This window comes from Rana temporaria, chromosome 9 (genome assembly GCF_905171775.1).
Source record: "Rana temporaria chromosome 9, aRanTem1.1, whole genome shotgun sequence".
In the NCBI taxonomy this organism is placed as follows: Eukaryota; Metazoa; Chordata; class Amphibia; order Anura; family Ranidae; genus Rana; species Rana temporaria.
This window is the reverse complement of record NC_053497.1, coordinates 10,672,289-10,697,418: the sequence shown is the minus strand read 5'-3', so window position 1 is coordinate 10,697,418 and position 25,130 is coordinate 10,672,289. Positions and strand designations below refer to the sequence as shown.

General features: G+C 44.1%; 1 protein-coding gene across 1 annotated transcript in view; it reads right to left on the bottom strand.

The window, feature by feature from the left end:
- Positions 1-4,929: 4,929 nt before the first annotated feature.
- Positions 4,930-25,130, bottom strand: part of LOC120913075 (keratin, type I cytoskeletal 18-like) — a 63,285-nt gene continuing 43,084 nt past the window's right edge. The window contains exons 4-9 of the mRNA XM_040322766.1: positions 22,055-22,211; positions 19,371-19,535; positions 16,956-17,081; positions 13,502-13,719; positions 10,012-10,040; positions 4,930-5,180 (exon numbers count right to left, since the gene is read on the bottom strand). Of these exons, the coding sequence (XP_040178700.1) occupies positions 5,062-5,180; positions 10,012-10,040; positions 13,502-13,719; positions 16,956-17,081; positions 19,371-19,535; positions 22,055-22,211 (814 nt within the window). The 3' untranslated portion in view covers positions 4,930-5,061. The remainder of the gene's footprint in view (positions 5,181-10,011; positions 10,041-13,501; positions 13,720-16,955; positions 17,082-19,370; positions 19,536-22,054; positions 22,212-25,130) is intronic.

The window sequence follows — 25,130 nt, the reverse complement described above, 5'->3', positions numbered from 1 at the left end:
TGTAAACCTGCGGCGGTGTAACGTAAATCACATACGTTACGCTGCCCAGGAGCAACGTAATTGTATGAGAATCTTGGCCTTCCTCTTTAACCCTAAAAAGTATCACAAGGAGATGGGGATATTTAACGCACCCAAAAATGTGACAAAAAGAAAAATGCAAATTTCAATATTCAATGTATACAGTAAGAGCAGTACGTATGTATATCTATGGATTGACGCATTTCACCCCCAAAAAATGGGGTTTCTCAGGATCTACTTGATTGTAAACTCTATAAATCACAGTGCCAAAACAAACATTATACATTATATTACATAGTAGCTATACTATATCTATGTAGTATCTATAAACTATTGCTGTTTGTAATTTACATTTTATTCCTTATCAGCTGCACTGCGTGATAAAGGTTACAATCAAATGGATGATGAGGAGGCCATGTTTTTGGGTGAAATGCTTTGATCCATATACATACATACATACAGTAGGATCAGTGTGTATGTATGTATGTCTATATATATATATATCTATGGATTAACGCATTTCGCCCCAAAAAATAGGCTTTCTCAGGATGCAATTGATTGTAAACTCTATAAATCACAGTGCCAAAACAAACATTATACATTATATTATGTAGTAGCTATACTATATCTATGTAGTATCTTTAAACTATTGCTGTTTGTAGTAATATAAATGTTATTCCATATCAGCTGCACTGCTGAGTTTACAAACAAATGGATGGGGTGAAATGCATTGATCCATATATATACTTACATACTGATCCTACTGTATATATTGAATGTTGACATTTGCAGCTGTGAGCAATTGCACAATACAATTTAGTTGTGTTATATCAGGGTTTCTCAACTAGGGTTCCTCCAGAGGTTGCTATGGGTTCCACAGAACCCTAGGATTCCTCCAGAGGTTGCTATGGGTTCCACAGAACCCTAGGGTTCCTCCAGAGGTTGCTGTGAGTTCCACAGAACCCTAGGGTTCCTCCAGAGGTTGCTATAGGTTCCACAGAACCCTAGGGTTCCTCCAGAGGTTGCTATGGGTTCCACAGAACCCTAGGGTTCCTCCAGAGGTTGCTGTGGGTTCCACAGAACCCTAGGGTTCCTCCATGGGTTGCTATAGGTTCCACAGAACCCTATGGTTCCTCCAGAGGTTGCTATGGGTTCCACAGAACCCTAGGGTTTCTCCAGAGGTTGCTATGGGTTTCATAGAACCCTACAGTTTCTCCAGAGGTTGCTATGGGTTCCACAGAACCCTAGGGTTCCTCCAGAGGTTTCTATGGGTTCCACAGAACCATAGGGTTTCTCCAGAGGTTCCTATGGGTTCCACAGAACCATAGGGTTTCTCCAGAGGTTGCTATGGGTTCCACAGAACCATAGGGTTCCTCCAGAGGTTGCTATAGGTTCCACATAACCCTATGGTTCCTCCAGAGGTTGCTATGGGTTCCACAGAACCCTAGGGTTCCTCCAGAGGTTGCTATGGGTTCCACAGAACCCAATGGTTCCTCCAGAAGTTTCTATGGCTTCCACAGAACCCTAGGGTTCCTCCAGAGGTTGCTATGGGTTCCACAGAACCCTAGGGTTCCTCCAGAGGTTGCTATAGGTTCCACAGAACCCTAGGGTTCCTCCAGAGGTTGCTGTGGGTTCCACCAGAGGTTGCTATAGGTTCCACAGAACCCTAGGGTTCCTCCAGAGGTTGCTATGGGTTCCACAGAACCCTAGGGTTCCTCCAGAGGTTGCTATAGGTTCCACATAACCCTAGGGTTCCTCCAGAGGTTGCTATAGGTTCCACAGAACCCTAGGGTTCCTCCAGAGGTTGCTATGGCTTCCACAGAACCCTAGGGTTCCTCCAGAGGTTGCTGTGGGTTCCACAAAACCCTAGGGTTTCTGCAGAGGTTGCTATAGGTTCCACAGAACCATAGGGTTTCTCCAGAGGTTGCTATGGGTTCCACAGAACCCTACGGTTTCTCCAGAGGTTGCTATGGTTCCACAGAACCATAGGGTTTCTCTAGAGGTTGCTATGGGTTCCACAGAACCCTGCGGTTTCTCCAGAGTTTGCTATGGGTTCCACAGAACCCTACGGTTCCTCCAGAGGTTGCTATGGGTTCCACAGAACCCTACGGTTCCTCCAGAGGTTGCTATGGGTTCCACAGAACCCTAGGGTTCCTCCAGAGGTTGCTATGGGTTCCACAGAACCCTAGGGTTTCTCTAGAGCTTGCTAGTGGTTCCTTGTAGACCTAGGGTTCCTCCAAAGGTTGCTAGGGGTTCCTTGAGCAATGAGCAATTTCTGCCTCTCAAATAAGTTCCCACTGACACCATTGATCCTATAGGCCATCTGTTAGGGGGTAATTCTCCCCAATGACAGCTGGTGTAAGGAGAATTCTTCCCACTGACCATCACATTAATGTATCATGAGTTGTAGATATAGAATTTTTTTAGCAGGGGTTCCCTGAGACCTGATAGTTATTTCAAGTGTTCAAAAGGTTAAAAAATTCTGGGTTATACATTTTGTCCTTTAAACATATACAGTATTACTCATTTCTAACTACAATGTCAAAAAAATGGATGTGTTGCAGAGCAATAAAGAGCCACAATACCACAAATATCATTTATACAAAGAACCTTGTCTGATTTATTTAGGGCACACAAAGGGGAAAACAAACAGTAAACTATATCAAAAGTGAATATTAGATTAAATGGCCACCAATAAAATGGCCACAGGCCGAAACACAATACACATAACAATCTCCAAACAAAAACACGAGAAGCCTCTAGACCACATTTATCCTATTAGAATGTAAATAGAGTTAATGCTTTTTATACACAGAAGTTATATATATGGTCAAAAAATTGTAGACACCCGACCTTCACACCTATACAAGCCTTGTTGGAAATCTCCTTCGAAATCCATGAGCATTGATATGGAGTTGGAACCTATTTGTTCACTTTCCCGGGAAGACTTCGACATTTTGGAGTGTTTGTGGGAATTTGTGCCCACTTGTGAAGTTTGGGTTCTGATGTTGGATGAAAAGACTGAAAAGTTCAAATTTGATTCCAATGACGGAACTCGTGTGGCCTTCACAGATCTCTGACCTCAACCCTACTGAACACCTTTGAGAAGATTTGGAATGTCGATGGTGATGCCCGGTCTTTTCTTTCACAATAATTTTATTAGAATGGTTTTGGGGAAAATCACAACGCATGGCTGCCAGAAAAAGTAAGGGAAATGAGATTCATGGACCATACCATCTGACCATACCATCTGACACATAAACAGATATTCTTCTAAGCAGCGCGAGAATGGCGATTAACAAATAAAATATTAGTGCCATTGTAACATAAAGTTCCACTTAATAGGTGCACTCATATTATTTGTTAACGCCATTCATGTACTGCTTAGAAGAATATTTGTTTATGTGACAGATGGTATGGTCCACGAATCTCATTTCCCTTACTTTTTCTGTCAGCCATGCGTTGTGGCTTCCCAGAGGGTTCCCCGTACTTTACTGCCCCCTTTTTCTTTTCTCCTTTCTTTCCCTTCTTTTTCCTTACTTCTTTTTTTTTGCTCGGTCTACGAATATCATAGGCAATTATGATAGGACCACCCAGCGGCGGTCCGTCCATAGAGGGCGCTGGAGCGCCGCCCCCTTTGGCTCCGCACCGCCACTGAAAATAACATACATTTATGCATTGCATATAGGAGCAGGAAATAGGTGCAGGAACTCCACCTTCCAAATCATCCCTCCCACCCACCTTCGAGCACTGTCCCTTGGTTCCACCCACCTCCCAGTATCATCCATTTTAAGGATCACAGAACCAAGTCATTTGTATGGAATTTGACACTGATAACAAGAAAGACAATAAAATAGATCGCCTGCAGCCAACAACAATAGACCCTCCCAGCAGCAACAATAGACCCCCCCGCAGCAATTGTTCTCCTCCAGCAACCGTAGATCCTCCACTGGTAACAATAAACTTCCCCAGCGACACTAGACCCCCTACAACAAGGGTACCCAACCAGTGGCCCGGGGGCCACATGTGGCCCATGGAGCACTCTGATGTGGCCCGAGACCTTCTGCTCTGGGAAGGCTGGTTGGCAAGCCCAGATTGCAGGTTGATACCAGTTTGCCCCATCAAATGCAGCCAGTTTGCCCCATCAAATGATGCCAGTTTGCCCCATCAAATGATACCAGTTGCTCCCCCCTCGCTATATTCTCCAGTTTTCTTCATGTCATCTCTGCTATGATTGGACGCCTGTCGCTTCAGCCAGGTGACCGTTAACCAGACCTGGTGCACCTGATTGGCTCAGAGACAGGTCAGTGTTAGGGAAGAGATTCCCTAACCCAGCACTATGTAAGCAGCGAACTCCCACAGGCTCTAATCAGGCGCTTCCAAAACACCCCCCACTGACTGCTGTAATTCAGATGCCCGGCGCCCGACAAGAGGCGGGACATCTGATTAGGGGGTGGCAATAGATAGATTCATGCAATGTATGAATCTATCTATTGCTGAGTGACGGGTGCGGGAGAGAGGGGGCGGCGCTCCTGCGCTCCCCACTATGGACGCACCGCCACTGGTTTTGATGTTTACTCCCACTGGCCACAGTCCGGCCCCCCTAAAGTCTGAAGGACAATAAACCGGCCCTTTGTTTAGTAAGTTTGGAGACCCCCCTGGTGTAAAACATCTATAACATTACCGGTACCCTTTACTGGAAACACCCGGGACTCAATCATTTGATGCAAATGTCCACATATTTTGGCTTTTTATTGTAGGCGTGGCGGTCGGGGGGTCATATAGCGCACATCTATATAGGAACGGGTTCCACTAACACATATACCAAGCAATGGTCAATTTTCACTCTAGCTTATAACGAGACTTGAGTCCGTATCCAATAAATGAAAAAAAAACATTGAACCCTGGGTAAAAAAAAACGGCCATTTTGCTCTACGCCGTCCAATCCAAGAACCCGAGTAATGGCCGAGCTCTCCGAGAGACTCTCAGGGTGACTTTGTGACGCGATTATTAAGCAGGCGGCTCAGGCGGTGACTGGATTGGCTAATTTGGTTTCTCGGCATTCTCGAACTCTTCGACCTCGCTGGATTCGCCAACAATTTTCCCGTCCACCAGCGTCTGCGTGACGATCTTTACAATCTTCTTGGTTCGAATGTCAGGTTCTGCAAAATAAAAGTTTTTTTATTTGTATTTTTTTCGTTTGATAGGGGTCTCATGTAGGTCTCTAACGAGAAACATCCCAGCTACAGTATTTGAAATGTAATACAGTGGGAACCGCGGATTGCGAGGATAACCCGCTCCAGGAGAATGCTCGTAATCCAAAGCACTCGCATATCAAAGCGAGTTTCCCCCATTGAAGTCAATGGAAACGAAGATAATTCGTTCCGCATTGACTTCAATGGCATGCAATACCGCATGTGGCCAGAGGTGGGGGGGGGCGCCAGAGAGCCTCGGAAAGAGCTGGAAAGGCCCAAGGACACATCGGCTGACCTTGGCAAACCTCGGAAATGCTCGGGAACAGAGGGCCAGATTCACAGAAGAAGTACGCCGGAGTATCTGCTGATACTCCGGCGTACTTTCAAATTTGCCGCGTCGTATCTTAATTTGTAATTCACAAACAAGATACGACGGCATTTGGCTAAGATCCGACAGGCGTACGGCTTCGTACGCCTTCGGATCTTAGGATGCAATACTTTGGCCGCCGCTGGGTGGAGTTTGCGTCGTTTTCCAGCGTCGGGTATGCAAATTAGCTTTTTTTACGGCGATCCACGAAGGTGCGCGCGTTCGTTACGTCGTCGCTAGTCGGTTTTTCCCGTCGCAAACATAAGCCTGCTTTTTCATGGCTTACATTTAGATCAGCCATGTTAAAGTATGGGCGTCGTTCCCGCGTCGAATTTCAATTTTTTATTTTTTTTGCGTAAGACGTCCGGGAATACGAAAGTACGTTACGCACGTCGCCGTTCAAAAAACACGTCGGGGGGCCGTAATTTCGCGCAAAGCACAGCACGGCGGGAAATTTCCTAACGGAGCATGCGCAGAACGTTCGGCGCCGGAACGCGCCTAATTTAAATGGTACACGCCCCATTTGAATTAGGCGGGCTTGCGCCGGACGGCTTTACGTTACGCCGCCGTAAGTTTACACGCAAGTGCTTGGTGAATCAGGCACTTGCGCTGAAAACTTGCGGCGGTGTAACGTAAAGAAGATACGTTACGCCGCCGCAGATCTCTGTGAATCTGGCCCAAAGTATTTCGGTATCTTTCCGAGTATTTCCGATCGGCTGGGATCTGTGCTGTCCTGCTCCGCTCGGATCCGGCGCCCCCCCCCCCCACCTCAGACCAAACGCGGTCCTACTTTGGCCTGAATCCTGCTCATTTTGCAAGACAACACTCACAAACCAAGTTAGGATTGCCCTTAGTGTTCATTCACAGATACCCGGCTATCTGCCAATGAGCTGCTTTTAAGGACAAGCAAGCTAATCTGCTACCCCCATGGATGGACTTATGAACCGCGAACCAAGTCGTTCTCATTATGGAGGCTATTGGCTGTTTTGCGCCATAGTTATTTTTATTTATGGATATGACATGGAGTGTCATACTACATTAAGGCCACTAGGTGGCGCTGATGATCATAGTAAATTAGTATGTATTTCCTTTGATCATCAGCAAGCAACATCTAGGGCCAGATCCACGAAGAAGTTACGACGGCGTATCTATTGATACGCCGCGTAACTTCTAGGATGCTCCGGCGTATCTTTGTTTTGTATCCACAAAACAAGATACGCCTGAAGCTGGGCTAGATCCGACTGGCGTACGTCTTAGTACGCCGTCGGATCTAAGGTGCATATTTACGCTGGCCGCTAGGTGGCGCTTCCGTCGATTTCCGCGTCGAGTAAGCAAATTAGCTAGATACGCCAATCCACAAACGTACGTCCGGCCGGCGCATTTTTTTACGTAGTTTCCGTAAGGCTTTTTCCGGCGTAAAGTTACCCCTGCTATATGAGGCGTAGCCAATGTTAAGTATGGACGTCGGGCCAGCGTCGAATTTTCCGTCGCTTGCGTAAAACGTTCGCGAATAGGGCTTTGCGTAGAATGACGTTCAAGTCGAAAGCATTGGCTTGTTGCGGGTTAATTTCGAGCATGCGCACTGGGATACCCCCATGGACGGCATTCAGAAAAACGTAGATTACGTGGGGTCAATAGGAATTAGCATAAAACATGCCCCCATCTCATCCATTTGAATTGCGCGCCCTTACGCCGACACAGTTACACTCCTGCGCGCCCTTACGCCGACAAATTTACACTACGCCGCCGTAACTTACGGCGCAAATTTTTGGAGGATACGGAAAATACGCTGTAAGTTACGGCGGCGCAGTGTATCTGAGATACGCTACACCGGACTTATAGATGCGCCAAGGTACGTGGATCTGGCCCCTAGTGGGCATAATGCAGCATTTTCCTGATTCGCACATTTGAAGAGAGAGACTAGACCTAGAGAGAAGAAAAACACCCAGTAACATTTTATTTTGTCCTTTTTAACACAGCAATGGGCCAGATTCAAGAAGCAATTGCGCCTGTGTAACCATAAATTACACAGCGCAATTGCTTACTTGCTCCGGCGTAGCAAATGCTCCTGATTCAGGAACATCGCTACGCCGACTGCAGCCTAAAATCTGCGTGGCATAAGGCTCTTATGCCACGCAGATTTCAGGCTGCATTCTTGCGTTGGCCGCTAGGGGGCGCTCCCATTGTGATCTGTGTATAGTATGCAAATTGCATACTAACACCGATTCACAACGTTGCGCGAGCCCTGCGTACGCAAATTACGTAGTTTGCGTACGTCGGGTTTCGCGTAAGGTTACACATCCTAATAGCAGGCGCAGTCAATGCTATAGGATACCCACGTTCCCGCATCGCGATATTTAAAATCTACGTCGTTTGCGTAAGTGAATCGTGAATGGCGCTGGACACCATTCACTTTGAAGCAAATGACCTCCTTGCGACGTCATTTGCCGCAATGCACGTCGGGAAAGTTTCCCGACGGAGCATGCGCTCTACGCTCGGCGCGGGAGCGCGCCTAATTTAAATGATTCCCGCCCCCGGCAATTTTGCCGGCGCGCCCTCGCAATTTACGGAGCTACTGCTCCGTGAATCGAGGGCAGCGCAAAATATTTGCGGGGGCGCAGGGCAAAATCGTTGCCCTGTGCCTCCGCAAATAAAGCGCAAATGTACCTGAATCTGGGCCAATATTTTTTTAATTCACTCTTTTCTGTATAAAAGAATAACATTTGACTCAGAAAGAAAATAATCTATTAACATTGAATTTTGCGAAGACATTTCTAAGTACTGATATTTTTAAGACCCTATTTGTTGGACTTTTTTTTATTTTACAAATAATTTTAGATATCAATACTGGTTAGCAGTCTTTATTAAATAACATTTTCTTTAAACAAATGAAAATAAAATGTATTTTTTTTTTATTTGGACTTGTAAATTATAATTAAATTAATCTTATTAAATACCATTTTTTTAAAAAACAAATGAAAATATTTTTTTTTTTTTTATTTGAACTTTATTATTATTTTTTTTTAATTATGGCAAAGTTAAAACACAATATTCAATTTTGCACTCCATTTTCATAGTACTTGCAGTTTTACAGAACAAACAGCTCCATAAATTCACCCCTTTAAATCATATTAAATGGCTATGAGAAGACATTTTTTTTTTTACATATCATTTTATAAATCAATACTGGTTTAGCAGTCTTTATTAAATACCATATTTTTTTTTAAAACAAATGAAAATATTATTTTTATTTTTTATTAGGACTTGTAAATTATAATTAAATTATTTTTTAATTATTTTTTAATTATGACAAAGTTAAAAAACAATATTACATTTTACACTCCATTTTCATAGTACTTGCAGTTTTACAGAACAAACCGATTTTTCCACAAATTCACCCCTTTAAATCATATTAAATGTCTATGAGAAGACATTGGGGCCGATCCACAAAATAATTACGCCGGCGTATCTATTGATACGCCGCGTAATTTTAAATTTCCCGCGTCGTATCTTTGTTTTGTATCTACAAAACAAAGATACGACGGCATCTCGGGTCGATCCGACAGGCGTACGTCTTAGTACGCCGTCGGATCGTAGATGCATTTTTTCCGCCGGCCACTAGGTGGCGTTTCAGTCGAATTCCGCGTCGAGTATGCAAATTAGCTAGTTACGGTGATCCACGAACGTACGTCCGGCCGGCGCATTTTTTCACGTCGTTTGCGTTCGGCTTTTTCCGGCGTATAGTTACCCCTGCTATATGAGGCGTACTTAATGTTAAGTATGGCCGTCGTTCCCGCGTCAAATTTTGGGTTTTTTTTAACGTCGTTTGCGTAAGTCGTTCGCGAATAGGGATTTGCGTAGAATGACATCACCGTCATGAGCATTGGCTTGTTCCGGTTTAATTTCGAGCATGTGCACTGGGATACCCCCACGGACGGCGCAGTCTTTATTAAATACCATTTTTTAAAAAAAAACAAATATTTTTTTATTTGGACTTTGGACTTTGTTGGACCCTTTTTTTTTTTTTTACAAATAATTTTAGATATCAATACTGGTTAGCAGTCTTTATTAAATACCATTTTTTTTTTAAACAGGTGAAAATAAAATGTATTTATTTTTTTATTTGGACTTGTAAATTATAATTAAATTATTTTTTAATTATGGCAAAGTTAAAAAACAATATTCAATTTTGCACTCCATTTTCATAGCAACCTGCAGTTTTACAGAACAAATAGTTCTGCAGATTTTTCCATAAATTCACCTCTTTAAATCAATTTTAGAAATCAATACTGGTTTAGCAGTCTTTATTAAATATCATTTTTTTTAAATAAATGAAAATACATATTTTTTTTTTATTTGGACTTGTAAATTATAATAAATTATTTTTTAATTATGAAAAAGTTAAAAAACAAAGGAATGTAGCTAACTTACGTTTTGGTTCAGGGATTATGATCTTCTCTCTGAAAAAAAAAAAAAAAAAACATGTAAAAACACATTAATAGAAAACTAGCAAGAGCAAACCGATAAAATGTACAGATTATAGTGTCACCAAGTTTATTTTATTTGTTCTCATAATTTGTAAACAATTGGAAAATTTTCACTACTGCGTGGGCCTGTTTATTCCACAAAAAAAAAAAAAAATTGAAATAGGTTTTCTTTTGGCAATATTATTTAGCAAAAAAATACTTTTATTTCCTATAAATGAATTGATAGAAATCATGTAAAAAAGGAATGGTAAAACAATAAAAAAAAAACAAAAACAAAAAAAAACAATAACAAATAAATAGATCTAGAAGCTTGAAAGACTACCAGGGAATTAATTAAATTTCTTGTTCTGTAAAATTGCCAAAAATAACAAGCAAAAGCAATGGTAAAAAATTAAATACAAATAAATAAATACAAATCAATAAAAATAAATAGACACTGCTTATGGTAAAAAAAAAAAAAAAAATCAATACAAAAAATCAATAAAAATAAATATATCTAGACTAGAACACTGCTTGAAAGACTTCCATGGAAGAATGTTCTGTAACATTGAAAAAAATAACAAGCAAAAGGAATGGTAAAAAAAAATATAGAAAAAAAATCTATAAAAATAAATAGATCTAGAACACTGCTTGAAAGACTACCAGGGAAGAATTAATTGCATTTCTTGTTCTGTACCATTGACAAAAATAACAAGCAAAAGGGTAAAAAATGTAAAAATAAATAAATCATTAAATAAATAAAAATAAATAGATCTAAAACACTTGAAAGACTACCAGGGAAGAATTAATTGCATTTCTTGTTCTGTATCATTGACAACAATAAAAAGCAAAAGGAATGGTAAAAAATTAAATAAAAATAAATAAATAAAAATCAATACAAATAAATAGACACTGCTTGAAAGACTACCACGGAAGAATTAATTAAATTTCTTGTTCTGTAACATTGACAAAAATAACAAGCAAAAGGGTAAAAAATGTAAAAATAAGTAAATAATTAAATAAATAAAAATAAATAGATCTAAAACACTTTATACGACTACCATGGAAGAATTAATTACATAAACAAGTATAGTCACTAATCAAAAAACAATGGGCTAGATTCAGCATTGATTTACGCCGGCGTATCCATAGATACACCGCGTAAATTCAAAGCTGCGCCAGCGTATCTTCTTTCTGTATTCAGAAAGCAAGATACGCCGACATTAGCCTAAGATCCGACTGGCGTAAGTCTCTTACGCCGTCGTATGTTAGGGTGCATTCTCACGCTGGTCGCTAGGTGGCGCTTCCGTCGTTTTCGGCGTAGAGTATGCAAATTACCTAGATACGCCGATTCACAAACGTACGTGCGCCCGGCGGTAGTTTTTTACGTCGTTTGCGTAAGGCTTTGTCGGCGTAACGTTGCCCCTGCTTCTATGAGGCGCACGCAATGTTAAGTATGGACGTCGTTCCCGCTTCGATTTTTGCATTTTTTACGTTGTTTGCGTAAGTCGTTCGCGAATAGGGTTGGACGTCATTTACGTTCACGTTGAAACCAATACGTTGTTGCGGCGTACTTGGGAGCAATGCACACTGGGATATGTACACGGACGGCGCATGCGCCGTTCGTACAAAACGTCAATCACGTCAGGTCATCATAGATTTACATAAAACACGCTCCCTTCCACATTTGAATTACGCGCGCTTACGCCGGCCCCATTTACGCTACGCCGCCGCAACTTACGGAGCAAGTGCTTTGTGAATACTGCACTTGCTCCTGTAAGTTGCGGCGGCGTAGCGAAAATACGGTACGCCGTGCCGCCGTAACTATGCGCGCCCCTACCTGAATCTAGCCCAATATTTTTTGCACAGTCACGTGGTAATTGTCCACATAGCCTGGTAAAAATATTATTTTTAAAAACCCCCGTAGCAACCTCTACCTTAGGTAGGTGCTAGAGTTAGGATTTTTGAGAGAGCAGGTCAATTTAATCAGGCTTAGCTGTGAGCTAGGCTTGTTTATGTTTATCTGTGGGCTGGGAGTGGCTCAGAGTAGGCTGGTGACTCACAGACAGCATCATCTTTCGGTTTCCTCCCTCTTGATTCTAGAGGCTTTTAGAAAGGAGGAGAGAAAGAAAGGTGGAGCTGTCTGTGGTGTCTTAAGGAGTCCTGACCAATCCCCGACTAGGATTGGCAGCGGTGGAAGGCCTGCTTGAAATTTCTGGGGTCAGCCCAGCTGGGGAGGAGTTGTCTGGGTGGAAGAACTGAGAGATGGAGTACTAGCTGTCGTGGCCTTTAAGGAAGCTCCCCAGTCTGGGGGTGGGGTGACCTCGGGCCTGTGCTGTGCTGGGCAGGGTGATAGGTGGACCACAACACTCAGCAGCCCCTACGGGGGCACCGATATACTACATTTAATGACTTACGAATGATAGCATAGCAACAATTTTTGTTTTTATCTGTACAGTGGAACCTCGGATTACGAGTATAATCTGTTCCAGGAGAATGTTCGTAATCCAAAGCACTCGCATATCAAAGCGAGTTTCCCCATTGAAGTCAATGGAAACAAAAATAATTAGTTCCGCATTGACTTCTATGGCATGCAATACCGCATGTGGCCAGAGGTGAGGGGGCGCCGGAGAGCCTCGGAAACAGCCGGTAAGGCCAGAGGACAGTTCGGCTGACCTTGGCAAACCTCGGAAAGAATCAGGAACAGAGTATTTCTGTGTCTTTCCGAGCAATTCCGAATGGCGCTGATTGGTGCCGTTCAGCTCCACTCGGCTCTGGCGCCCCCCCCACCTCAGGCAAAACGTGGTACTGCACAACGCTTTGGCCTGAATCCTGCTTGTTTTGCGAGACATTGTGAAACGCTCGTTAACCGCGTTACTCGCAATCCGAGGTTCCACTGTACTAAGTTTAGCAGCCGATCTGCGCCGTTCGGAAATGCTCGGAAATTCTCCGTTCTCAAGCCTTTTCGAGGTTTGCTGAGGTCAGCCGAACGGTCCTCGGGCCTTTCCGGCCGTTTCCGAGGCTCTCCGCCGACCCGCCCACCTCTGGCCACATGCGGTATTGCATGCCATTGAATTCAATGCGGAACAAATTATTTTCGTTTCCATTGACTTCAATGGGGAAACTCGCTTTGATATGCGAGTGCTTTGGATTACAAGCATTCTCCTGGAACCGATTATGCTCGTCATCCGAGGTTCCCACCGGTGGCAGTAAAGACGAAGCTGTGAAAAGTACCTACAACATGAGACGGGTACGAAGAGCTTTGGAGAACATCTCACACACATACATGAATATCGGTCTGAATCTCCCACACACAGAGGCCAGCTGAGGAATTCCGGACCTCTGTCTATAGAGAGGATCACACAAGGCTGCCACATTCCCGAGGTGTCACCATGAATCATGTCTTCCCCATTCAGCATTCCATCTGGTGCCACCACACCGGATCATATACTCACGGTGGTTCTCCTTCCAGCAGACGCCGATACTCAGCAATTTCGGCTTCCAGGGTCTCTTTAATCCTCCACAGGGCTTCATACTCCAGCTTGTTGTTCTGCACGGCGCGGAGGACCTCGGAGAGGTCTTGTTCTACGACGCCGATGTCCCCCTGAAGACGCTCCAGTTCCTTCTTGTAGCGGAGCTCCGTCTCCTGAAGGTCTCGTCTCAAGGCGTTGACCTGAAAAATATAGGTTTATCTTTAGGCCCTGGTAATCAAGGTGTTCTGGTCACCAAAGGTGTTCTGGTCACCAAGGTGTTCTGGTCACCAAAGGTGTTCTGGTCACCAAGGTGTTCTGGTCACTAGAGATGAGCCAAACATACCCGCGTTCGGTTCGCACCAGAACTTTCGAACGGACCGAACGTTCGCGCAAACATTTAGAACCCCATTGAAGTCTATGGGACTCGAACCTTTCGAATTCAAAAGTGCTCATTTTAAAGCCCAATATTCAAGTTATTGTTGGAAAACGTCTTTGAGAACCCGGGTCTTGCCCCAGGGAACATGTATCAATGGAAAAAAAACTTTTAAAAACTGTAGTTTTTTGTGGAGCAGCGATTTTAATGATGCTTAAAGTGAAAAAAAAAATTCCTTTAAATATTGTACCTGCTGGGTGTCTATAGTAGTGGCACGTGTTTAGAAATGTCCCTGCACAACATGAGATTACTTTCAGAAAAAAGTAATTTAATACTGCTTGCGGCTTTAATGTAATGTTTGGTCCCTGCGTTTATGGGCAAAAAAACAGCACATGTGCAGTAAGAGCAAATGCGTTTATGTGCAAATAAATAGCCCACGTGCAGTAACAGCAACTGCGTTTATGTGCAATTAAATAGCCCACATGCAGTAACAGCTAATGCGTTTATGGGCAGAAAAACAGCACACATGCAGTAAGAGCGACTGCGTTTATGGGCAGAAAAACAGCAAACGTGCAGTAAGAGCGACTATGGGCAAAAAAACAGCACACGTGCAGTAAGAGCGACTGCGTTTATGTGCAATTAAATAGCCCACGTGCAGTAACAGCAACTGCGTTTATGTGCAATTAAATAGCCCACGTGCAGTAACAGCTAATGCGTTTATGGGCAGAAAAACAGCACACATGCAGTAAGAGCGACTGCGTTTATGGGCAGAAAAACAGCAAACGTGCAGTAAGAGCGACTATGGGCAAAAAAACAGCACACGTGCAGTAAGAGCGACTGCGTTTATGTGCAATTAAATAGCCCACGTGCAGTAACAGCAACTGCGTTTATGTGCAATTAAATAGCTCACGTGCAGTAACAGCAACTGCGTTTATGTGCAAATAAATAGCACACGTGCAGTAACAGCTAATGCATTTATGTGCAATTAAATAGCACACGTGCAGTAACAGCAACTGCGTGTATGTGCAAAAAATAGCACACGTGCAGTAACAGCAACTGCGTTTATGTGCAATTAAATAGCACACGTCCACTAACACTGAGTACTATGTTTGGGTGTAAACTAAACAGCATGCAGGCAATACAACACGTTAGAGCACTGCATCTAGCACAATCTACTGCCTAACAATAGGAATAACTGATCTAGGTAAGCTATACAGTGTATAAATATATGTACAACTCCTAGGATGTATATATATCCTCTACATACTGCAAATTTAACTAAACTGACTAGCCTGCCTGCTCTATCTATCTATCTATCTATCTATCTATCTATCTATCTGGTAGAAAAGACACTGTTAGGTGGATTCAGATAGAGTTTGGCCGGCGTATCAGTAGATACGCCGACCTAACTCGGAATCTGCGCCGACCTAAGTTTAAGTGTATTCTCAAACTGAAATACACTTAAACCTATCTAAGATACGACGGCTTGCGCCGTCGTATCTTAGGGTGCAATATTTAGGCTGGCCGCTAGGTGGCGCTTCCATTGCTCTCGGCATAGAATATGTAAATCACTAGATACGCCTATTCACGAACGTACGCCCGGCCGACGCAGTATAGATACGGCGTTTACGTAAGGCATTTTCAGGCGTAAAGTTATTCCATCAAATAGCTGGACTAGTAATGTTAAGTATCGGCGTCGTTCCCGCGTCGAAATTTGAAAATTTAACGTTGTTTTCGTAAGTCGTCTGTGAATAGGGCTGGACGTAATTTACGTCCGCGTCGAAACCAATACGTCCTTGCGGCATGTGCCGTTCGTAAAAAACGTCAATCACGTCGGGTCACAGTTAATCTACATAAAACACGCCCCCACATCCTCATTTAAATTCGGCGCCCTTATGCCGGCCTATTCACGCTACGCCGCAACTTAGCAGTCAAGTAAATGTTAAGAATAATAATAAAATAAAATGAAGGGCTCATTCACATGGGTTCTCTGTGTGTGTATGCATATTTATATATATATCCATGCGCACATACGCATGTGCATTTGAGCTTTGGGGTGCACACCCTAATGCAATAGGCTGCGCATGCCTTTGGCTGTCGGGAAGCAATCAGGTGGCAGTCAGATGAAACCAATCGCTTACACCCCTCCCCCCCGTAACTGCCATTCCCCTCCCCATGTGAGTCCCCATTATGGTTCCCATCAGCCGACCCAGGACCGGCACCGGGTAGAGAGGACAGAAATCAGCGAATGTCCAATTCGCTGATCTCTTCTTCCGACTAATGCTCTGGAATCAATGTGTAAATCGTCACCTCCAGGTCCTGGTGTCACAATATGGCTGGGGAAGAATCTAATATAGCCCCGATCTGCACTCCATTAGTTTCACCAGAGGGCAATTGATGGTATCAGTAGGGATGAGTAGTGCCCCATCATTGGTATCAGTGGGGGGAATAGTGTCCCATCATTGGTATCAGTGGGGGGAATAGTGTCCCATCAGTGGGAGGAATAGTGCCCCATCATTGGTATCAGTGGGAGGAATAGTGTCCCATTATTGGTATCAGTGGGAGGAATAGTGTCCCATCATTGGTGTCAGTGGGAGGAATAGTGTCCCATCATTGGTATCAGTGGGAGGAATAGTGTCCCATCATTGGTATCAGTGGGAGGAATAGTGTCCAATCATTGGTGTCAGTGGGAGGAATAGTGTCCCATCATTGGTATCAGTGGGAGGAATAGTGTCCCATCATTGGTATCAGTGGGAGGAATAGTGTCCAATCATTGGTGTCAGTGGGAGGAATAGTGTCCCATCATTGGTGTCAGTGGGAGGAATAGAGCCCCATCATTGGTATCAGTGGGAGGAATAGTGTCCCATCATTGGTGTCAGCTGGTGGAATAGTGCCTCAAGGACCAGATAAAGGCAAGCAAAGGGCCACAGGCAGCAGTTTGGAGACCACTGATTTAAAGGATCGATTTTCTTTATACCTACATACAGTAATTCACCCAATAAATGTCCGTTTTTTTTGTTTTTGTTTTTTTACTGCATACTGATTAGAACTTATTGTTCCCACCTGGTTCCCCGCCGTCTCCAGCTCCAGCTGCAGCGCCTGCAACACAGTTCTCCTCTCTCGCAATTCGTCTTGCGCCCTTCTGGTATCTTCGTCTTCCTTTGCCAACTGTAAGCTCATCGCTTCATACTGGAAATCAAGTGACAGCATATAATATCCTTACTAAACAGATACAGACGGGTCATAATAACATTTACATTTTTTTTTCTACATTTGGGTGAAGGTTCAACAGGAACATCCAAAAACCACTTGAGTTCCGTAATATACAGCAAAGGTCCTGGTCCTGGTCATCACATTGCGGCACTGTACAATATAAATAAAGCATTCTAACTCTATCCTTTTGCCTAGCTTGGTTGACCGTCTCACCAGACACCTCCCTCTTTCCACTTTATCTTTCTTTTCTTGTCCCTTCTCCTCCTACTTTCTCCCCTTACAGAGATGTCTCCTTACATCCTTTGTAAAATATCTCAAGCTCTGTCAGATTGGATGGAGAGCGTCTGCGAACAGCAATTTTCAAATCTTGCCACAGATTCTCAATGGGATTTAGGTCTGGACTTTGACTGGGCCATTCTAACACATGACTATGCTTTGATCTGAACCAGTGTTTTTTTGTTAAGAGGATCGCCTGTCCCTTCAGCCAATCAGATGACGGTATCAGACCCGCTTCCCGATTGGCTGGGAAGAGGATCAGTGTTGCTACAGCAAATATTCATTCGCTGTGGTAACACCTGGGTGGGCTCATGGTGCAGTGCTCTGAGCCAAGGGCCCACCCTGTTTTTAAGCCTATTAGAGCATCTGGCTAAAATCAGGTTCTTCAAAAAAACACCCCCGCCGCTGTAATTCATGCGCAATGCGTCCTGAAAGGGGCCATCCGCATGAATAGGGGTTAGCGGTATGTGGATCATAGGGCATTAATTAGGATGTGGTGGCCATGGATAGAGGGGGTGAGGCCCGTGTGCCCCTAATGCATAGGTTGCCACTAATCTAAACCATTCCATTGTAGCTCTGGCTGTACTTTAGGGTCGTTGTCCTGCTGGAAGGTGAAACTCCGCCCCAGTCTCAAGTCTTTTTCAGACTCTAACAGGTTTTCTTGTAAGATTGTCCTGTATTTGGCTCCATCCATCTTCCCATCAACTCTGACCAGCTTCCCTCTCCCTGTTGAAGAAAAGCATCCCCACCACATGATGCTGCCACCACCATGTTTCACGTTGGGGATGGTGTGTTCAGGGTGATGTGCAGTGTTAGTTTTCCCCCACACATAGCGTTTTGCCTTTAAAAGTTAAATTTTGGTCTCATCTGACCAGATCACCTTCTTCCATATGTTTGCTGTGTCCCCTCCCCCACATGGCTTCTCAAAAAACTGTAAACAGGACTTCTTATGTCTTTCCCCAATGTCTTTCTTCTTGTCACTCTTCCATAAAGGGCAGATTTGTGGAGAGACCACTAATAGTTGTCCTGTGGACAGATTCTCCCCCCCCCTGAGCTGTGGATCACTGCAGCTCCTCCAGAGTTACCATGGGCCTCTTGGCTGCTTCTCTGATGAATGCTCTCCTTGTCCGGCCCGGTCAGTTTAGGTGGACGGCCACGTCTTGGTAGGTTTGCAGTTGTGCCATACTCTTTCCATTTTCGGATGATGGATTGAACAGAAGCTCTGTGAGATGGTTAAAGCTTGGGATATTTTTTTATAACCTAACCCTGCTTTATACTTCTCCACAACTTTATCCCTGACCTGTCTGGTGTGTTCCTTGGCCTTCATGATGCTGTTTGTTCACTTTGGTTCTCTAACAAACCTCTGAGGGCTTCACAGAACAGCTGTATTTATACTGAGATTAAATGACACACAGGTGGGCTCTGTTTACTAAATAGGTGACTTTTGAAGGCAATTGGCTCCTCTAGATTTTAGTTATCAGAGTAAAGAAAGGGGGCTGAATACAAATGCCCCCCCCCCCACACTTTTCACATATTTGTAAAAAATTTGGAAAACCCTTTATCATTTTTCTTCCACTTCACAATTATGTGCCACTTTATGTTGGTCTATGACATAAAATCCCAATAAAATACGTTTACGCTTGTAACATGACAAAATGTGGAAAATTTCAAGGGGTATGAATACTTTTTCAAGGCACTGTATACCTTAATCTGAGGTTGTGCATGGGGAGTTGTGTCCTCTTTGCTCTTAGGTGGGGCTTTTGGTTTTAAAGGTTGAAAATTGTTCCATAGGTTCACTTTAAAGAAAATTCACCATCATCATTACTGTATGTCTAACATCATTATTCAATGTCATTGGCTCAGCCCATAGTACAGTATCAGTGGAATAACGTGGTGGACATATTTACTTGAAAGAAGATCCATCACCATTAAGTCCAACATCATTATACAATGGTATTGCCTCAGGCTATAGTACTGTATGGGTTGTACCTGTGTCTGGAATAGGGCATCTGCATCCTCCTTATTTTTTCTCATGATGTCTTCATATTGTGCACGAACTTCCGACAATATGGTCTGCAAGTCGGGTCCCTGAGCAGCATCCACGGCCACGTCTACCTTCGAATGTGCCATTGTCTCTTTGACAGCTGCAAGTTCCTGTATGAAAGATTGAATAAATTAATGCATGAATATCCTAAATAAAATTGAATTATCATTTGGTTCTGCGTATGTTGCATTGTAATGAGTGGGGCTAAGACTAAGGCCAAGTGGGGCTAAGACTAAAGCCAAGTGGGGCTAAGACTAAGGCCAAGTGGGGCTAAGACTAAGGCCAAGTGGGGCTAAGACTAAGGCCAAGTGGGGCTAAGACTAAGGCCAAGTGGGGCTAAGACTAAGGCCAAGTGGGGCTAAGACTAAGACCAAGTGGGGCTAAGACTAAGACCAAGTGGGGCTAAGACTAAGGCCAAGTGGGGCTAAGACTAAGGCCAAGTGGGGCTAAGACTAAAGCCAAGTGGGGCTAAGACTAAGGCCAAGTGGGGCTAAGACTAAGGCCAAGTGGGGCTAAGGCCAAGTGGGGCTAAGACTAAAGCCAAGTGGGGCTAAGACTAAAGCCAAGTGGGGCTAAGACTAAAGCCAAGTGGGGCTAAGACTAAGGCCAAGTGGGGCTAAGACTGAGGCCAAGTGGGGCTAAGACTAATGCCAAGTGGGGCTAAGACTGAGGCCAAGTGGGGCTAAGACTGAGGCCAAGTGGGGCTAAGACTAAAGCCAAGTGGGGCTAAGACTAAGGCCAAGTGGGGCTAAGACTAAGGCCAAGTGGGGCTAAGACTAAAGCCAAGTGGGGCTAAGACTAAAGCCAAGTGGGGCTAAGACTAAAGCCAAGTGGGGCTAAGACTGAGGCCAAGTGGGGCTAAGACTGAGGCCAAGTGGGGCTAAGACTAAAGCCAAGTGGGGCTAAGACTAAGGCCAAGTGGGGCTAAGACAAGTATGAGGCATCTGAAAATAATGAGCTTTGGAGAGAGAAACATCAAAGGTGGCCTCAGTAATTTTACGGAGAATGTAGGAACCCTTAAAGGGTTGCGTTTTTTCGCCTTAATGCATCCTATCCATAAAGGTGAAAAAAACACCTTACAGTGTCCCGCCCCCCCCCCCTGTTTTACTTACCTGACCCCAGAATTTGCGTGGTTGCGTTCCCACCTCCCCTCTCTCCAAGGGTTCCTGGCTCTTGTTTGGATAGATTGATAGCAGTGCAGCCATTGGCTCCCGCTGCTGTCAATCAAATCCAATGACGTGGGTGCCCCCAGGGGGCGGGGCCGAGTCTGGCATTGGGTGCTGAATGCTGGACTCTGGAGAGCGCCCTCAAGGTAACCCTCTTGGGAGAGCACTTCCCAGAGGGGGTTATCTAATGCGGGAGGAGCCGCAAGTATGCACCAAGTACTGGGTTTGGCTGACTCAACCTACATATTTAGCCTTAAATCTTCTTGGACTTAACCCAAGTGAAAAAATAAGAAGATTATTTAATAGTTTTGTTGGGTATAGGCCCCCCTGACTTTCAGGGCCTACAGGTATACCATACAACCAAGATGGTCAAGGCAGTTGAATGAGGTTCTTCACTGGTCATCATATGGCCACTCTGACTGTCCACTGGTGGTCATGTCTGGGGTGGACGAATTTGGCCAAATCTGTTTCAGAATAAGTATGCACCCAGTTCTGAGTTTAGCAGGCTCAACCTGCATATATAGCCTTAAGCCTCGTACACACGCTCGGTTTACTTGGCAAGAACCAGCAAGAAAACTGCTGGCAGAGCTTTCTTGCCGAGTAAACCGAGCGTGTGTACGAGGCTTTCAGGTTTCTCGTCAAGAAAACTGCCTAAAATCTCGATGAGAAAAATAGAGAACATGTTCTCTATTTTCTTGTCGTGGTTCTCGGCAGTGTTTTTCTGCCGAAAAATCCGAGAGTGTGTATACTTACCCATCGCCGTGGAAACCCATGCATGCTCGAAATGACTTTGACGCATGCGCGATAGCTTCCTAGGCATAGGTAGGGTGCAGCACGATGACGGCGACGAATGTCACCAGCGCATGCTCGTCGTACGAGATGACGTCACTGCGTTCTTGCCTTCCAAAAGACTTTACCGCGTTCTTTCCTTCCAAAAGAACCGCGGTTCTTTTGAAAGGAGTGTCTGTACACTCGGGCGGTAAGAGATTCTTGCCGCCCGACCAAGAGGGTCAAGGCAGTTGAATGAGGTTCTTCACTGGTCATCATATGGCCACTCCAACTGTCCACTGATAGCCATGTCTGGGATGACCAGATCTGTTACCAAATAAGCTTACACCCAGTTGGGAGTCTTATTGACTAAACCTACATATAGCTTCTTGGACCAAGCCCTTTAAATATCTAAACCGTCTGGCTCTTGTATAAACAGAAAGACAATGTTGGCCAACAATTGGCCCACTGCTCATATCTTTTCTCAATTACCTGGAAAAGAAAAAACATGTCTTTTGAACCATGAATATGAGTTATTATTATAATCGAATTCTTTATGAAGAAAATCCAACATTTTAGCTTTCAAGTCTTTCCTGATTCATATCTCAGAAATATGTCATATGAAGGTTCTATAGCGAGGTTAATGATTGAGGGAGGTAAATGTATTATATTAAAAAGTTATTTATTAATAGTACCTGCTCATGGTCAGCCTTTAAGGTCAACAGCTCGTTCTGTAGACTGTCAAGATCGGCTCTCAGGCTTTCATTGAGGGCTTCATTCATTTCCTTAGCTTTCCGTAAATCATTGGCGTCCTTTTCCACAGACTGGCGCAGTGCAGATTCCGTGTTCCACCTTATGAGATAACAATATTCTCAGTCACTGGGCAGGTAACAATGCATAACAGTGCAGATTATTCTTACTTCAAGGCATACCTCTTGGGATTAAGTGGAATTTACCTTAATAAAGAAAGTCTACTTACTTTATTACGTATTTGGCTTGATGTGGCTAAACACGACGCTTCCATTAAAAGAAGCTTAGCTTGAGATTTTATCGAAGAAAGGCATTTCTTTTATTTATTCAGTTGTAGAGGTTTTCATGTATTTTCTAAAGGCAGGGCTCGGCAATATCCGGGCGCCAGGTCGCAATTGCAACAAGAAATTTTGACCTGGCGCCCGCCGGTAATTGAGGCCGTGACGGGGGAGGTGGGGGCGCACGGAGGCACAGGTGCCTCCGGAGGTGGGTGTCTCCGTGCGCCCCCACCGCGGGCCCGCGACGGCCGGTAATTGAGGCCGCGGCTTTGTGGCCTTGTGAAGTCCCAAGCTTCCTTCTGTGACATGGCGCCATTTGGTGGTGGCCGTTGGCATTACAAGTAAAACCAGTTCTAATGTGCAATTTCTCACTGTTTTCACTGCCATCTCCTTCCCTCTAATTAGAACCCCCAAACATTATATATATTTTTTATTCTAACACCCTAGAGAATAAAATTGTTGCAATACTTTCTGTCACGCCGTATTTGCGCAGCGGTCGTACAAGTGCACTTTTTTGGGGAAAATATATACTTTTTTTTAATTAAAAAATAAGACAACAGTAAAGTTATCCCATTTTTTTTTTATATTGTGAAAGATAATGTTACGCCGAGTAAATTGATACCCAACATGTCACGCTTCAAAATTGCGTCCGCTCGTGGAATGGCGACAAACTTTTACCCTTTAAAATCTTAATAGGCGATGTTTAAAAAATTCTACAGGTTGCATGTTTTGAGTTACAGAGGAGGTCTAGGGCTAGAAGTATTGCTCTCGCTCTAATGATCGCAGCAATACCTCACATGTGTGGTTTGAATACCGTTTACATATGCGGGCGCTACTCACGTATGTGTTTGCTTCTGCGTGTGAGCTTGGCGGGACGGGGCGCGTTTTCTGGCTCCTAACTTTTTTAGCTGGCTCCTAGATTCCAAGCAAATTTGTCAAACCCTGTCTAAAGGTAATGTTAAAACCTGATCCTTTACTATTAAGGGAATTCTGTACGAAATTTAATAACAGAGCTGTTGACCATGGATATTCCCATTCTGACCATTGCTTTTCTACTTAGACCAGGGGTCTCCAAAATGTATAAACAAAGAGATTTTTTTGGGGGGGTTGGAGTTTGGGGAGTAGAAAATGTCCTGGCATCAGTGAGAGAAGGAATAGTACCCCATCATTGGTGTCAGTAGGGGGAATAGCGCTCCATCATTGGTATCAGTGGGAGGAATAGTGTCCCATCATTGGTATCAGTGGGAGGAATATTGCCCCCATCATTGGTATCTGTGGAAGGAATAGTGTCCCATCATTGGTATCAGTGGGAGGAATAGTGCCCCATCATTGGTGTCAGTGGGAGGAATAATGCACCATCATTGGTATCAGTGGGAGGAATAGTGCCCCATCATTGGTATCAGTGGGATAAATAGTGCCCCATCATATGTATTAGTGGGAGGAATAGAGACCCATCATTGGTGTCAGTGGGAAGAATAGTGCCCTGTTGTTGGTGTCAGTAGGAAGAATAGTGCTGGACAAAGGCAAGCAAAGGGCCACACCGGTCCCCAGACTTTGGAGACCACTGACTTAGACAGTCACCTGAAAAAGCATGGGGTCAGGGAAGTGTGAAAAATCTGAACTCCTATACTGCATCATTGTTGAGGCCAATAACTCCATGGGTAGTGAAGCTGGGCCTGGGGCCTGTACCTTTAGAAGTTGTCATTCTTGTCTTGACAGGAATCTGTGACCAGACTTTGGACAAGGCAGTGAATGAGCATTAAAACAAGTCCACACTGACCTCTGTAGCTTCAGGCAAAGTGGAGAAATTCATCCTCAGATTTCACATAATAAGCACTGAAGTCATTCTCTAAGCAGCTCAGCTCACCCTGCTCCAGATCACTGGTCCTCCCTAAGGCCATGCTCTGCGATTTGAAGGGTGGAAGTCTTGGGGGAATGACTTAAAGGAGATGAGTGCTTATGCTGTGAATGTTGAAGATAAATTACTCCACAGCGCCTGCAGCTACTGCTGTTTCAAAGCTCATTTACTGCATGTTAAATGCCTATGCTTTGGCCACCGTTACACTTTAACCCTCAAATTCTGCACATCAAACCATTTCTATGTCCATGCAAATGTAATACCCGTGCAGGGAGATAAAAGGAAACCAATGTGTTTTGGGGCCAATGCATCCATTGCAACTTTTATTGTTCCTTTTTTTTAACATGGAACATTCTCCAAGTTTTTTTTTATAATTGGTACGGCCCATGTTCTTCTTCCCTTTGAGAGCCTGTGACAGCTGAACAAGAAATGAGGGGAAGTTGACAAAGGATCGCAAGATTTGGACAGTCATAATAATCTGACAGAGGTTCTATTTCTTCCCTATCTTAATAAAAAATTGCTATTTTGTTCTTTTCCGTGTCGCCTTTAGAGAGGTTTCCCATCACTTCCTGTCCCGACAGGAAGCAAGGTAAAATCTCTCCAAATGGTCTGCAGTAAAAAGTTGACGGGGTCTTTTCCCTTCCCAACTCAACTACAAAACTAAAAAAAGGGTTTCGGCTAAAGTTGGACTTCAATAGCCAGATTCAGGTAGAGTTACGTCGGCGTATCAGTAGATACGCCGGCGTAACTCTGAATCTGCGCCGTCGTATATTTAAGTGTATTCTCAAATTGAGATACACTTAAATCTAGCTAAGATATGACCACCGGCGATGTCGTATCTTAGCTGTCTTTTTACGCCGGCCGCTAGGGGCGTGTACGCTGATA